Consider the following 14,483-nt stretch of genomic DNA (forward strand, 5'->3'; position numbering starts at 1 on the left):
TGCTATTTTATTTCTCTTCTGCTCAAACACTGTACTAGCTGGGCTGTTTTTGACACCACCACAGTTTACTTTTTTTCAGGAAGTGCACAGCCTACCATGTAGCCTGGTAGCAAGGTAGGGATGATGCAGAATCTCAGACAAGTTCACATATTATCTATCATAAACTGATGATCACGTACACTGATGTTGAAAATGTAAATCCATTTTTTCTGTGATGCTACTGTGTATGAATAAAGCTGGAGAAGTGACAGGAAATCAACAGTCATCTTACCTTTTGCAATAAATTTAAAAGAAAACTGGATGTACACAGTATTAGTGCAATCTAGATCTCTTGAAACAAGCATTCTCAGTCCTTCCTGCAAATACAGAAAATACAGAGTGAATCTCAGTTCCCATTATCGAAGATGCTCTGCAGTTTACTATTGTCTGGATGTTGTCTGTAACTGACTGCTGGTGGCAGTGAGAGAGGGAGAAATTTCTCCCAAGCAGAAAATGGGGACAGTGACAGCCTTGCCAATGTAAACCATAGTAATGGAAAGAGCTAGATATGGCTGTGTGCCACTATCAGAGGCACAGCTATACAATAAAGTACAGACACAGATACAGCTCATTCAGCTCATGCTCTGAACCACGGGGGTGTGATCTGATCTGCAAGCACTGACTTACTCAGACATTGGCAAAGTGTTTAGTAGCCAAGCACCCTAATTTCCAGGCAAGAAGACTCCTCCCCAAGAGCTCTTTTCTGTGCCTCAAAAAGTATTTTGCATAAATACCCTGTTCTGGCACAACCTTTTGACTTAGAGCAATAAGGAAAGGGAGCAGATAGGAAACCTCATAGTGACACTTAAGGCCCAGTCCATCTCTACAGATGAGCTCAACGCTGAGTGGATCCTGGGGCCAGAGCCAGTCCCTGTTCTGCAGATATCACCCTGTTCTGCAAACCACTTCTCTGAGCTTGCCTCTTCCTCAGACCCATTCCCTAGGGAACAACCTGCAGGAACAATCAATCCAGGTTTTAGACAATTCACATCCTGTGATTTGTGATTTAAATGATCTAAAGAGGTTGAACTGGAGTCAATTTTTTGCAAAGAAATATTTCTAAAAATTAATTTCTACACCAAACAGTTTCAAAGGAAGAGTCATGTGTGAGCTTAAAACTTGTGTTCTTATGTGGACAAAAGTCTTTCTATGATGTGTTTTGTTGAAGAGCTGAGAAGATCAGAAAATGTTGCATTTCCTGGCCTTTTTTAACCTGTAATTAACAAAAAATCCTTAAAGATCTAGAAAATGTCAAAATGATAGAATTAAGTAAAACACAGGCTAATCACATAAACTTTGATTACACAGGCTACAGAATAATTTGTATTATTCAAGATACTCAAAAGCCAATCAGGAGATTTCAAGACACAAGCCCAATTGATTGTAATGTGTACCATATTTCCAAATCACTCGGCCTCAGGAATCTCACCTGCAGTTTCATTTTTTTCCTTTGATGGTTAAGGAGGAATTTATACCATAAATAAAAGTAATGGCCAACAAACAGATGAAACCCATTTGTTCATAAAAAACAACTGTGACAAACATGGTGCATATTTAGGGCAGGGAAAGACAAGAGAAATTAAAATGTCAAATTCGAGCCTAAAGACTCTGACATAAACATATGGGGGAAAACAACAAAACATTACTTTCTGTTTTTAACTCCACTGGGTTTTACTCATGTTTTCAATGTAAGAAGTCTCTGACCCCTTTAAAAATGAGAGCTGTTCCAGACTTGATGGTGTCACCATTCAGGTTTCCCCTCTCAGCACCGTAGACCTCAGGCCAAAGGTCTGGATGCAAGTTACCATTGAAATCATCCTTCAGGACAGATGGCAGAGGAATGACAGGGACACAGTACGGACCACCAAAGCCTCTGTCACACCTAGCAACAAATCAGGAGGAAAAGGTGTTATGCATCTGGCCTAGATAAAACAACATCCTTTCTATGAAGCAGGTTAAGCAGGTTGCTACTTACACACAACGACCTGCATCACAGATGCCATGGCCTGAGCACATCCAGGGACACCCTTTAGCCAGGACCACGTTATCAATAGCCCAAGAATCAACACCAGAAGCATAGTTGTACTGAATCCATCTGAATCGTGTTCTGGGAGAGCTAGAAAAAAACAGAGTGAATGTATTTCGGGCTTCAAAATATATGCTCCATATAGTGCTAAATGATGAAGAAAATCCCATAGACTTCAGGAGAAGAAAAGCATATTAACAAGCATGACTCCCCATATTTAGAAAAAATTCATATTCCAGTTTCAACCAGAAGTTTCGATTTCTCAGGTTAGTTTTTTAGGTAAGATTGCAGCAGACTCTAAAGGAAGGTGCCCAAAGTGAAAACCGAGAAAGAACATTGCTGCAACTCTTGCTGGTCAATATAATGGTTGAGCAGAAACTATCTAATAGACTTTTATGATGACATGGCAAGATGGGTTGACAAGGGGAGAGCAGTGGATATTGTCTATCTTGACTTCAGCAAGGCTTTTGACATTGTCTCCCATAACATCCTCATAGGTAGACTTAGGAAATGTGGGTTAGATGAATGGACAGTGAGCTGGATCAAAAACTGGCTTAATGGCAGAGTTCAGAGGGTTGTGATCAGTGGAGCAGAATCCAGTTGGAGGCTTGTAGTCAGTGGTGTTCCCCAGGGATCAATATTGTGTCCAGTCTTATTCAACTTGTTTATCAATAGCCTTGATGAAGGGCTAGAGTGTACCCTCAGCAAGTTTGCTGATGATACAAAGCTGGGGGCAGAGGCTGGTACACCTGAAGACTGTGCTGCCATTCAGCAGGACCTTGATAGGCTGGAGAATTGTGTGGAGAGAAACCTACTGAGGTTCAACAAGGGCAAGTGTAGGGTACTGCACCTGGGGAGGAAGAACCCAAAGTACCGGCACAGCTTGGGGGCTGCTTGAGCGTAGTTCAGCTGAGAAGGACCTGGAAGTACTCGTGGATGATAAGTTGCTTATGAGCTGGCAGTGTGGCCTTGAGGCCAGGAGGGCCAATAGTATCCTGGGGTGCATAAGGAGGAGTGTGGCCAGCAGGTCAAGGGAAGTGAACCTCCCCCTCTACTTGACCCTAGTGAGGCCACATCTGGAGCACTGTGTCCAGTTCTGGGATCCTCAGTAAGAAAGACAAAGAACTACTGGAGAGGGTCCAGCAGAGAGCCATAAGGATGATCGGGGGTCTGGAGCATCTTTCTTATGAGGAGAGATTGCAGGAACTGGGCCTGTTTAGCCTAGAGAAGACTGAGAGGGGATCTCAGTGCATATAAATATCTCAAAGGCAAGTGCCAGGAGGATGGTGCCAGACTCTTTTCAGTGGTGCCCAGCAACAGGATGAGGAGCAATGGGCATAAACTAGAACACAAGAAGTTTCACCTCAACATGAGGAAGAACTTCTTTACATTAGTGGTGGCAGAGCACTGGAACAGGCTGCCGAGGGGGTTGTGGAATCTCCCTGTCTGGAGACATACAAAACCCGCCTGGACACGTTCCTGTGTAACCTGCTCTGGGTGGCCCTGCCCTGGCAGGGGGGTTGGACTGGATGATTTCCAGAGGTCCCTTCCAACCCTAATGGTTCTGTGATTCTGTGGTTCTGTGATTAGCATTCCGCAGCTCCACGTGTTGCTAGCAAAGACAGTATAATTGCTTCAGTAAAGTAAGAAGTAATGAAAGTTAATTTATACTGTGTTGTGGAAAGAAAAAAACAAAATATACGAACACATGTTCATATATATATGTATAAACAATGTATAAATATATATGTACAAACATGCACATACATACATGCTGCTGTGATTGCTGACTGCCTTGCTATCCTCAGATGAAGAAAATATTTTGCAAAAAAACCCAATGAAAATGCTATAGGTTAGGTCATCTTGCATTTGCTCAGGCAGGAAATGTGCTGTGTACAATGCACAGAGAAATGCCCTGAGACTTTGACAAGATCAGAATATTATATTTGTGAAGAAGATTCTTCAGAAGAAGGTGTATGGTCCCTTGGAGCAAACTGTGGAATTAGAAACCATGATGTGAGCCCCAGTCCCTGTTCATTTACTGTGTGTCCATTTTTACCACTGTATTTTCTGGGTGGTGAAATTTACAGACATAATGTGTAGGGTGCTTTGAAGAATTACAGAACTATTGAGAATAATGGTAAGCAATATCATCATCTGTTATTTCTAAACTAGAGCATGGTTTTATTCAGAGAGATGGATGCCGACATATCTGCCACATCCATTTACAACCATGTGATATCACTAGGAGGCAGCCAGAACTCTCCTCCAGGTCAAAAACGTGGAAGTGGCACATCCAGAAACATGTGTTTTGACTTGCTGAATGCCATGACTAGCATGCCTAAATATTTAGGCATTTACATGTAGTGACAGAAAACATGTTTATATGAAAGCAAGGGTCAGGGCATTAGTTCTTGCTTTTTACTGGGTAAATGTTAGAAAAACTTGGTTTAGCATTCCTGTTCTTGCTGTCATAGATAATAGGCAAGACTTCAGAATTCACTCATCCAAAGTTGTTCCTTCCTTAAGTTCCTGCAGTTCAGACTTTATCTGATGAAATATTTTGAAGTGAAATTTAAAATTCCAATGGCGTGACAACACACATTTAATAATTTAAAAGACATGCAGAAAATTCCCAAGCTGGGGGATGTTTGCTCAAATTAGATCAGCAAAATTTTTATCATGCTAAACAGCCAGAAGAGCAATGCTCACTTGGTTGAGGGTGGGAGGTAGACTGTTATTCTCTTCCAGTTTTGGAATCTTTCTGAAGTGTAGATGGAGCTCTCGGTGTAGTGCTGACAGCCGATGGTTGGAGGGACACACTCCTCTGTCACCAGGTGCCAGTCTCTCCCATTGTTTAAAGAATACTGCAGGTGAATGCTATGGGAATTGCTGTATGGCTTGCTGCAACCCATGCTCAGCTCAAACTGCAAGAATGTGGAGGCTGATACATGGAAATCCCAAGTCTCAGCATAACGAGGTTTTCCTAAGAAAAGAGAGAAAAACAAGAATGAAAAAAAATATACCTTATGCATGTTTTCAGTACTGTCCTTCCGATGTTATCTGTATTTTCACTTTTTTTTCAGCCTTCTCTTCCCTGTGGATTGCTATATACTTGGATTTGTCTATACCTCCCATTCTGTAAAAACTTGACTCATGAACAATTTATAAAACAGACTCACAGAAATCTAGCAATGTTTGGTGAGACATACCAATGTTTTCGCTGAACATCAGAGCTGTATCCATAGATAGGCAGTCGATGTCTACTTGACCTCCTTGTATTCTGTACCAGCTTGCTTGTAAATCCACAGTTCCATCAAATTTATCCTGGAAGCCAGTCTGAGAGCTGTCATTCATCCCTATAAGGACATCGTCCAAAGCCCACTGAGCTGAATGCTTCCCTATAAAAAGCAGAACAGGCAGGTTAGTGGAGTCCCTGTAAGTTATTTTTTATACCCATATGCTGTGTTCACGCAGTGAACCATACTCAGTCACATAGATTGAGCACTGTTAAACAAGACTAAAACATTGTTCAGAAGGAACGTGGACTCTAGAGTATCTTTCTATTTTGGATAAACACAGGTACTTCGCTCTTCATTTCTCAAACTTCAGTGCCTTCATCATCATCATATGCTCTCCCTGTGTTTGAATGAGATACTCCCTGCGTCCCTAGACTGAGGATTTTCATTTTATGGGTCACAACCTTCCTGACATTCCCCACAGCCAAATCAGGAAGGCCTCTGTTTAGCTCCCGAAGTACCTTTTGTATGGAAGAAGATAGTACACAAAGGAAAATGCAGGAGGCTCTTGATATAGATGATATTCATAGAAGTGCTCTTCTCCTTCCTGGAAACCTCGCATCTCTTGCTGTGCAGTCTACAGGCATCTTAGTTCACCATCATCTCCAGCTCTTTTCTCCAGCCCTTCATTTCAATTCACCTTTATACTGGCATGCTGAAAATGCCATTGTACTGTACAATCACTGCCCTCACAGGAGAAGAAGGAAAGTCTCGACAAGAAGTTGTGAGCTTGCAGCAATGTGCCCAGACTTCTGTCTTGTTACTATGAGGAATGTGGGCTGATGGGGCCACTCAGCACTGAGTTATGGAAGACAGAGGAAAGTCTATGAAGCAGCTAATATCTGTAATGAGGAGTGGTTGTCACCTATGAGCGCTGGTATGGATGGTGGTATTTCAACCTCTAGTCATAAACTCTCCCTCTTACTGGGAGCCACAGGACTGCCACCAAGTGGCCTTCAAGTGACTGCTTTCAGCAAGGACAGATATCATCCAGGTGCCCCCAGAGCAGGTGGCCATGGACAGGACACAGGTAGGGAGCAACAGGTCTGACATTGCACCACTCACCAGTGCAAACGATAGTGGTGGAATGATGGACTGTGGTACACCCATTGCTACTCAGCATTTTCCCCAAATGAATTGGCTTCTTAACTAAATCACATCCCTTTTGCCTTTTCTACTCTCTTGGCTAGGGAGGATAATCAGGTCCAGCACATACCTTGTAAGAAAATGTATGAATAAAAACCATCAAAATGACAAGCTATGTCCAAGAAGCTGCGTACCGTAATTAGCTGAATGTAAGCTGTGTACTTTTCTCACCAGGGAATTGCTGTTAAAATGTACTTAGCTATGTTTCTGAGTATCACCTTATATTTCCTGCAGAGATACAGGAGGTGCTGCACAAAGGCAAGACACTTAATCAGGACACCTTTAATAGTGGTAACATGCTCCCACGCAAGGTAGAAGTTCTCACAGTGGCTATAGGTATCAGTCAGCGCCAGGGTTTTACTTTCAGTTGAAGATGTGGGAAGTGACTGAGTGGGCTTCGGAGATGCAGCAGAAGGCAGGGGAGCAGGCTGCTGGGACATTAGAAATGGCAGAGGATGGGGGGGTCCTGTTTTGGAGTATGGAGATATTAAAATAGTGAGGTGGGAGACACCAGGTACCCAGATTCAAGGCCAAGTTATGTTTCTTCTTTCAAAATAGAGAAAAAATGAGATAAAATGTGTACACCATTTTGCATCTCTGATAAACCCTTTAACCTTATTCAGGCTTATGTGTGCAATATGCTTTTCTCCTCCCCTCTGTTATCTCTCAGTATCTTTGATTTAAACTTAGGTCTTAAACAATTTTACTCTTAAGCTCACTCTTCTACTTGGTGCTATAAAATAAAATCATGTCTGCAGTGTGACTGAGGAAAGATTGAATACGCTCTTACAGCACTCAACCATTCATCACACTGTATTTTTGGTAAGCTGAAGTTTCTGTGGAAAATGTCCATACTGAGAAGCATTGACATGTGGGTTGTGTAAAGCTGCTTAATAAATTTTTAGGATGGTGTTGCTTACCATGTTGTGGCTGCCACCAGCGGAAAGCAGTGGCAGGGGTTTTGGCCTCCCGAGGTAAGTCTATTGAAATGACCTGGGGTTCCAGGTACGACATGAAGTCCAGCTCTCGCAGCAAATGCCAGGTGATCCCGTTGTCATTTGTGTATTGAACAACAAGTCCTATGTTTTAAAATTAAGAAAGGCAGTTAGTCTGATTGTACAGAGCAAATTGGGGCAACTCTTCAGCCTTTTCTTGGGAGCTGCCAACCTCCATCCAGTGCCTGTGACTTTTGACATCTCCTGGTCCAGGAGCATTTTGTGGATGAAGTCCTACTGCAAAGGTGACACAGGCTCGCCAGCTGTCAACATTATCTTGCTTGTCTTCACCAAACTCAAAGGATCAAATCTTTTGCAACCTCAGTGAAACTAATGATTATACCACAGAAAGGATAGGAATAATGTGTCTTTGCTCATATAGTCAGTATTTATTTCATGTTGGGTATTCTTGCAATTCGTGTGGGACACTAGGTTGTAATTCTGATAATTGGGCTCCCCATATGGGTAGTTCACAATGCTCATGCAACCTGTGCAAGCTCACAGCATCCTTCAAAGTTTCTTATCGTAATATTTAGGTAATTTAAGATAGTTTTTGTATGTAACACACAGGATGGCAAATACTAGGACATAGCAGAATTGTGAAGTCATTTATGTGCTCATCAAAGGGGATAATACAAGAAAGCACTTATGTACATTTCTTCTCTTAAAACTCTTTTATACTAGTGTATGTTTGAAGATCATAGATCTTCTTGTGTCTTATACTGGTGTGCAAATGAGAGGAGAATCAAATCCTCAGTGTAATCTGTGCTGAAAGATGACAGTTGTGAGTCAGTATCAATGCAAATATCATAAATCAGGAAACAGTCCACTGATGTTAAATGATTTATACTGAGAGGAAAATTAAGTTTCTCACCTACCAGATGTCAGTGGTCTGTCTTCATGAACTAGACCACTTCATATGGGGAATCTGCTCCCATAACTCTGCTGATCCTTCCCAAACACAAATATCAGCCCCCTACCCCAATAACTAAGCATGTGGGTAAAATAAGAGAGGAGGCAGGTAGGAGAGATTAATTTCTTTAGACTAAATATATTTTCAGCTGCAGCTTTATAATTTTGTGCTTCAGGAAAACCATGCATGAGCTTGGGTTGGAAGGCAATCTTTTATTAGACCCACTGGCATAGTTGAGAAGCTGAGCAAGTTTTCAAGCACACAACTCTTCTCCAGGTCAACCGTGGAGGTTGCCCACTTTATCCTGAAACTGAATTTTATTCCTTTCATTTCAGACTTGAAGAAAGTCCTGTGTACTTGTAGATTTACCTGTTTTCCAACACTATCAAGTAGTCTAATAAAAGCTATTACACCTCATCTTGTAAATGTTGCCTTTCTTAAACCATTACAGTTATTCCTCCTGACAGAACACCATTAGGTTTGGTGGAAATAAGTATAAATACAAATGTGGAACAAAAGTAAATAGTTTCTGCACCATTTATAAAAACTGAAACGGTAATCAATGTTAAAAATAAAACAATCTTTTTGATTTTGTAAAGGCGGTAAAAGGCAAAAACACTGTAAAAGATCCAAACCACAAAAAGCTTGTTATAAGGAAATGAGGCTTTACCTTCATTTCTGGCTCTTGGTCTGTTGCAGGAGTTACCAACAGCCTTGCTTCCAATTTGTACATAAAATTGAACTAGCCTGTTAAAAAACAAAAACCGAAAAACAGGGTAGAAGTGTAATTATCTTCTGATAGCATGACATCAGTCAGGATAACTCTGCTCCCTTAACTAATGTGGCATTTTCAGTTAGGTTATTATTCCAGGCTTATTGATCAAGTAATGTTCCCAGTGAAACCAAGAATGGCCATAGTAAACAGTGGAGGACTCAAGACAGAAGAAGGTGATGTGGTTTATTGATTCTGTGCTGGACTGAGTAGAAGAATTTAGCAGTTCCTTCTTTCACACAAAGACACAAAATCTCCAAAGCAGGCAAATCTGCTCCTTACGTCAGATCTTACCTTGAACTCTTGCAACTGGAAACTGGTTTAAGCTTTAAAATACAGTATTAGTGTCAATTAAATTCCTGTATCTTCACTAAATCACCAATTCCTTTTTGGTCCTTAAATTCTTGATGTAAACAGCTTTCAGTGAAAAGCATTCATAGGACATTTTGTGAAGCAGACCCTTTGATTTTGAACCTATACATTTTGAGTTCATTGAATATTGTCTTGTTCTTTTGCCATAAGACAGAGAAAAAAATGTGCTCCTGATCTGCCTTTCTTTCAACCTTCCTTATTGCCAGTGTTTTTATCATCCCTACCTTCTCTTATTCATTTCTACTGTAAACCATGGCAACCTTTTCATCTGTCTCTGCATGAAAGTTTTTCCATGTCCTCGATTTTTCACATAACCATTTTCTACAACCCTTCTAAAGCCACAACATGCATTTGAAAGTGTCACTGTTTTTACTGTCAGAACTTTGGATTAACCTGGAACATCCCTATTTATCTATTTTTGAATGAATAATTATTCCATCCTTGTGCTCCAAAATATTGGTTTTTGTTTTTTTTTTTTTCCCAATCTGCAATGATTCCTTGATATCCTTGCCGAACTGATAATTTTAACTGTAGCTCTGTGGTATTAGAGTAGTTTACATTTCCTCTTAGATGCACACTATTGTGCTCTATAACAGCAATTAATTTCAATTAATGTCCTGCTGCTCACTCAACAAATTTCATTGCATGTCTCCAGCATTCATCTGAGTCTTATCTGGTCATAACCAATGTAAAGTGCACTGAGATGACTGAGAAGAATGCCATTGCCCCTTACCTATGCCTTCTTCACAGGTTGTCTGAATTGAACATCCTAACCAGCACCTGAACTGAGCAGGGAACTGGGACTCATCACCACAATAAGCTTTCACATGCTGAAAGTTGGTGATACTATTCTACCTCTTGTTTCCTAGCCAATTTTTGACTTAGGATGATGCCTGCCTGCTGTGTTACAACTACTGAAGTACTCACTGAAGTGATATTTTTGGGAAGTAACTGTTTGTCCCTTGTGCTGGGGGTGTCCTCATGGAGCACATAGTGTGATGTGGGGTTATTGCCAAACAGGGTTTTGGGGAAAAAAAAGAACACAAACCTAAAGGAAAATGGACTTCATTAATTTTACTGCTTGCACATAACTTCTTTATTTTAAATACTAATTTTATGTCTCTGTGTGAAGAAACAAGGCTTGATTTGTCACTCAAATTAATCCCCACAAAGTTGACATCTTTTGCTTTAGGGGATTTGGTCCTAATTTGTAGTGACATCAGTAAAATCACAAACAAGCCACAGGACTACAGCCAAAGCCATTATGATGCAGCTAGGACTCCAATTTCCCTCATCCACTGCTGCATACGCAATGTCATGATCCTTTTCTGACTCCAAACCCAATCACGCTCTAGTTCTATTAAAATTGGTATCTCCTATCTGAGATGTTTTGTATATCCACAGGGACTAGGGCAAGCTAAAATATACTCATCAGTGTCACTCATAACATAACCCCATAGATAGCTCAAGAACAGACACAGTATTACACTGTTTAGCCAGCTACGTCCAATGTTTGCTGCAGGTCTTGTCTGAGACAGTATTCAGGCAATAAAACACTAGACGGTGATCTCAGAGGTGAAAAGATTTACAGCCCTATGATGAAATATTCTTTTATGCTTGCCAAATGTAAAGATTGGTGAAAAGCAAAAACAAAAGACAAAACCCCTTCTTTCTGCAGAAGGGGGAATCAGTCCATATGAGCTGTAAACATTTGACCCAGAACAGCTCTCTGGGATGGTTGCACAGTCATTAGCAACTGAGTCTAATGCAGACGGGAGCCAAGTCAGCTAACAAGCCAGATGTCACTGGAAAAAAGTACATTCCACGGTTTTTATCTAGCTGCCAGGTAGGCACTGTGTGCAAATGCTCTCACTGAACAGATAGTGAAAGAGTGTCATCAGGGTCAGGCCATCAAAATGGGGGGAAGTAGCTCATCAGTAACCAAAATGTATCCAGGTATTGTATTGCCAATGAGGAGGCAGGAGGGTGAAAATACTGCTGGTGAAATTGTGCCTTTGGTGCCCTGGGCCATGCAAAGAGAAAGGGATGGAGAGACTCCAGGGGGTTTCTGAAGTGTAGGGCAAAAAGTGGTCTGGGTGAAATCAATTTTGACACTTACAGTTCTCTTAGTGCTATGGAACATTCTCATTTTTTTTTCACAGTTTGTGAAAAAAGTGTAGTCAATCATATAAAAGAATAAGGAGACAATAGGACAAAGCTAAGATTATGATAGCACTTAATGTATATGCCAAATACCTATTGCTTGTTTATGATCTTTGGCTTCAGAGAGCAAGCTTTAGTTTAAAAAGCTCTTAGCATGACACCTGAGTTTGGTGATGCCCTGTTGGGCTGCTTCCCTGAGCATCACCATGTGCCTCAGGCTGGCACATCTCAACCCTTTTGGAGCAGAGCGAACTGGGAGCACTGAGCCCCCATGGACCCCTCTCCTCTGGGAAGAGAAGAGTGAAGGGGAAAAGGGTATTTGTACTTCTTACAGAAAAGAATAAAAATCTTTACATTCCTTACATAAAATTTACACTTTACGCTCAAAAAGGTGTAACTGAAGCAAGATGATATGGAATATGCATAGGTAGCTCTGCAGGAATTCAGAATGAAAATAAAACTTTAACGTCTTGCACTATTTTTCAATTTTTTGTTTTTCCATGCCTGATTTAATGAAATGAGATCTTAAGAGGTCTGGGAAAACACTATTAACCTGAAAAATAAGAAGCTTAAATATCTACTGTAGGAGTTAGAGCCTTCCTATTCACAACCCTCAATCCACATATCTAATGGTATGTCTTTCAAGGCATATTTTCCTGCTGTTTATTCAAGCCACCAACTCCCCCCCAACCAAAAACTCACACAAAAATAAAAGATAACTGTGTAGGGGCTAAGATGACCCCTAATAAGATAACTGAATTCTCTGCAATGCATTATTGAATGCAGAAAGTAATACCAAAATGGGAAAACGTGCTTCCCTCTAATCTCCCCTTTCAAGTGACATTAATTTTAGCTCCAATAATAGGAAAAAAAAAATCTAGGCTGAGGAATTATTTTCTTTTTAGGGTATGGGTCTTTCAGTTAACCCTTCACACTCTCACAGACTTAGTCTGACTTTGTTTCTAGTAAAAAACTCCAACAGATAATGTTACAGATGTGTCAAACATTAAATTGGGATGCCCCTGTTCTAAGCAAGGTGTCTGAAGCTGAATGTCTAAGTTAAGTTTTACATGGACAACCCAGACTGCCTTTAATTAATTAAAAAAAATACATGCTTCCAGAAGACAAAGCACTGGCCTTTGCTAGACCCTATTTTAGGATGAGTTGCACTGCCCTTTTGAAGCAGCTATTCTCTCCTCTGAACATAAAAGCAGCCTGGGTTAACTGCTGTAATCTAAGGAGTTCATATTCTGGTCAAACAACATGAGATAGATACTAATCCTTAGCACATGTGTGGCTGAAGAAACCAAAAAATTGATGTTAGTCCCATTCGTATTTGAGATGACCAGTGTGTTTGTTCTGTCCAGCAAATAGCCCAGGGATGTGGCTTTAAGCTTGAATTGCTCAAGGAAGTTCAACTGCTCACTGCAATGCTTATAAAAGAAATTCAGTGATGATTTATTTGACAAAATGATCAGTTGCAGCAGGAGAGCAGCTCACATGATGAGCACATGCTCAGAGGAGAGATCTTAGGTGCTCTTACCAGGTGTCCCTCTGGTCATGTACATTCTTGGGGCAGTTTTGAGACACCAGATGACCATATTCTTGTGCAAAACCAAAGTTGTGATAGATTTTAAAAGTCAAGAAAGAACATTGCTCAGTATTTTAAAATGTCTTCCGGCTTTTAAAATGGTTCAAACTCTACAAAAATGGGAAGCTATAAATATCAATATGTGTCATTAAAAGTGGTTTCAAACTAATCTTGAAGCTAAAGAAAATCCTTTTCTTTTATAAAAAGATATCTCCAGGAAAGAAGGAATAACTCAGAAATACTGTTTGAATATAGACTTACTGATGATGTGGTTACTTTCAGTATTATGCTTCACAGGATTAATAACATGAGATTTAAAAAGACAGTGGAACAGAAGTACTCAGGCCTTCCAGTGCAAACATGTGCTTGGCCAATGCGTATTTGTCAAACAATTAATTAAACTAATTATGAAGTAATTTACATAATTATATAAATAATTAATGTATTTGTCAGACATGCAGGGGACAAATGAAAGGCAGCTGGTGTTGTGCTGCTCAGTGCTGGGGAGCAGCTCAGGATGTCACCAAACCTGCAGCATCCATGCAGCCCTAAGGAGCCCCACTTGTCTCAGCTGGAGGGTCGTGGCAGTAACTTGTGGCCAATATTTGCTGACTGATCCCACAAATTAAATAATGCAGCAAATCATGGCATTACTTTCTTTTTGAGCAGTATTTTTCAGGAGAAATACCTTTTATTAAGCTAACTGACATAATTATAGGATGGGCAAGGTTTCAGATGCATGATCCCTCATGAGACTGGACAAAACAGCAGCAAACTCCAGGCTAAATAATGGTTAGGATTAACATCTCTTTGTTTATCCTAATTACATTAATCAGTTAGACAATTTGAGAGAAAAAGGATAATTGCTACCAGCGGAGCAGGATTCAGTGGTAGCAGGGAGAGAGGTGAAGGCTTGTTAGCCTCTTGGCTACACAGAAACAATTCACATTCTGGTTATTTACACTTCTGACAAGTGGGCTAATTCACAACATCTGGCAAGTAAATGACAGCTCATTGCTCTGCCATCGCCATGCCTGCAATTCAGTGCAGTCAGGGGAAGAGGAGTTTTTCTGACCAGCTGTGTGCAGAGACTTAGGATTTGTGCACTCTCAAGACCACATCTTCTGCAAGTCCATCTAGAATAGAATACAAACCACCTTCTCAGAA

The 14,483-nt window shown here is 40.7% G+C and overlaps 1 protein-coding gene across 2 annotated transcripts in view; it reads right to left on the reverse strand.

Annotated features, from left to right (window-relative positions):
• Window positions 1-14,483, reverse strand: part of RELN (reelin) — a 287,656-nt gene that overhangs the window by 50,814 nt on the left and 222,359 nt on the right. For both annotated transcript variants that reach the window (XM_030480802.1, XM_030480801.1), the window contains exons 31-37: window positions 9,089-9,165; window positions 7,431-7,589; window positions 5,278-5,466; window positions 4,778-5,051; window positions 2,015-2,155; window positions 1,744-1,921; window positions 272-356 (exon numbers count right to left, since the gene is read on the reverse strand). In XM_030480802.1, the coding sequence (XP_030336662.1) occupies window positions 272-356; window positions 1,744-1,921; window positions 2,015-2,155; window positions 4,778-5,051; window positions 5,278-5,466; window positions 7,431-7,589; window positions 9,089-9,165 (1,103 nt within the window). The remainder of the gene's footprint in view (window positions 1-271; window positions 357-1,743; window positions 1,922-2,014; window positions 2,156-4,777; window positions 5,052-5,277; window positions 5,467-7,430; window positions 7,590-9,088; window positions 9,166-14,483) is intronic.

The sequence above is a fragment of the Strigops habroptila genome, chromosome 3 (genome assembly GCF_004027225.2).
Source record: "Strigops habroptila isolate Jane chromosome 3, bStrHab1.2.pri, whole genome shotgun sequence".
Taxonomy (NCBI): Eukaryota; Metazoa; Chordata; class Aves; order Psittaciformes; family Psittacidae; genus Strigops; species Strigops habroptila.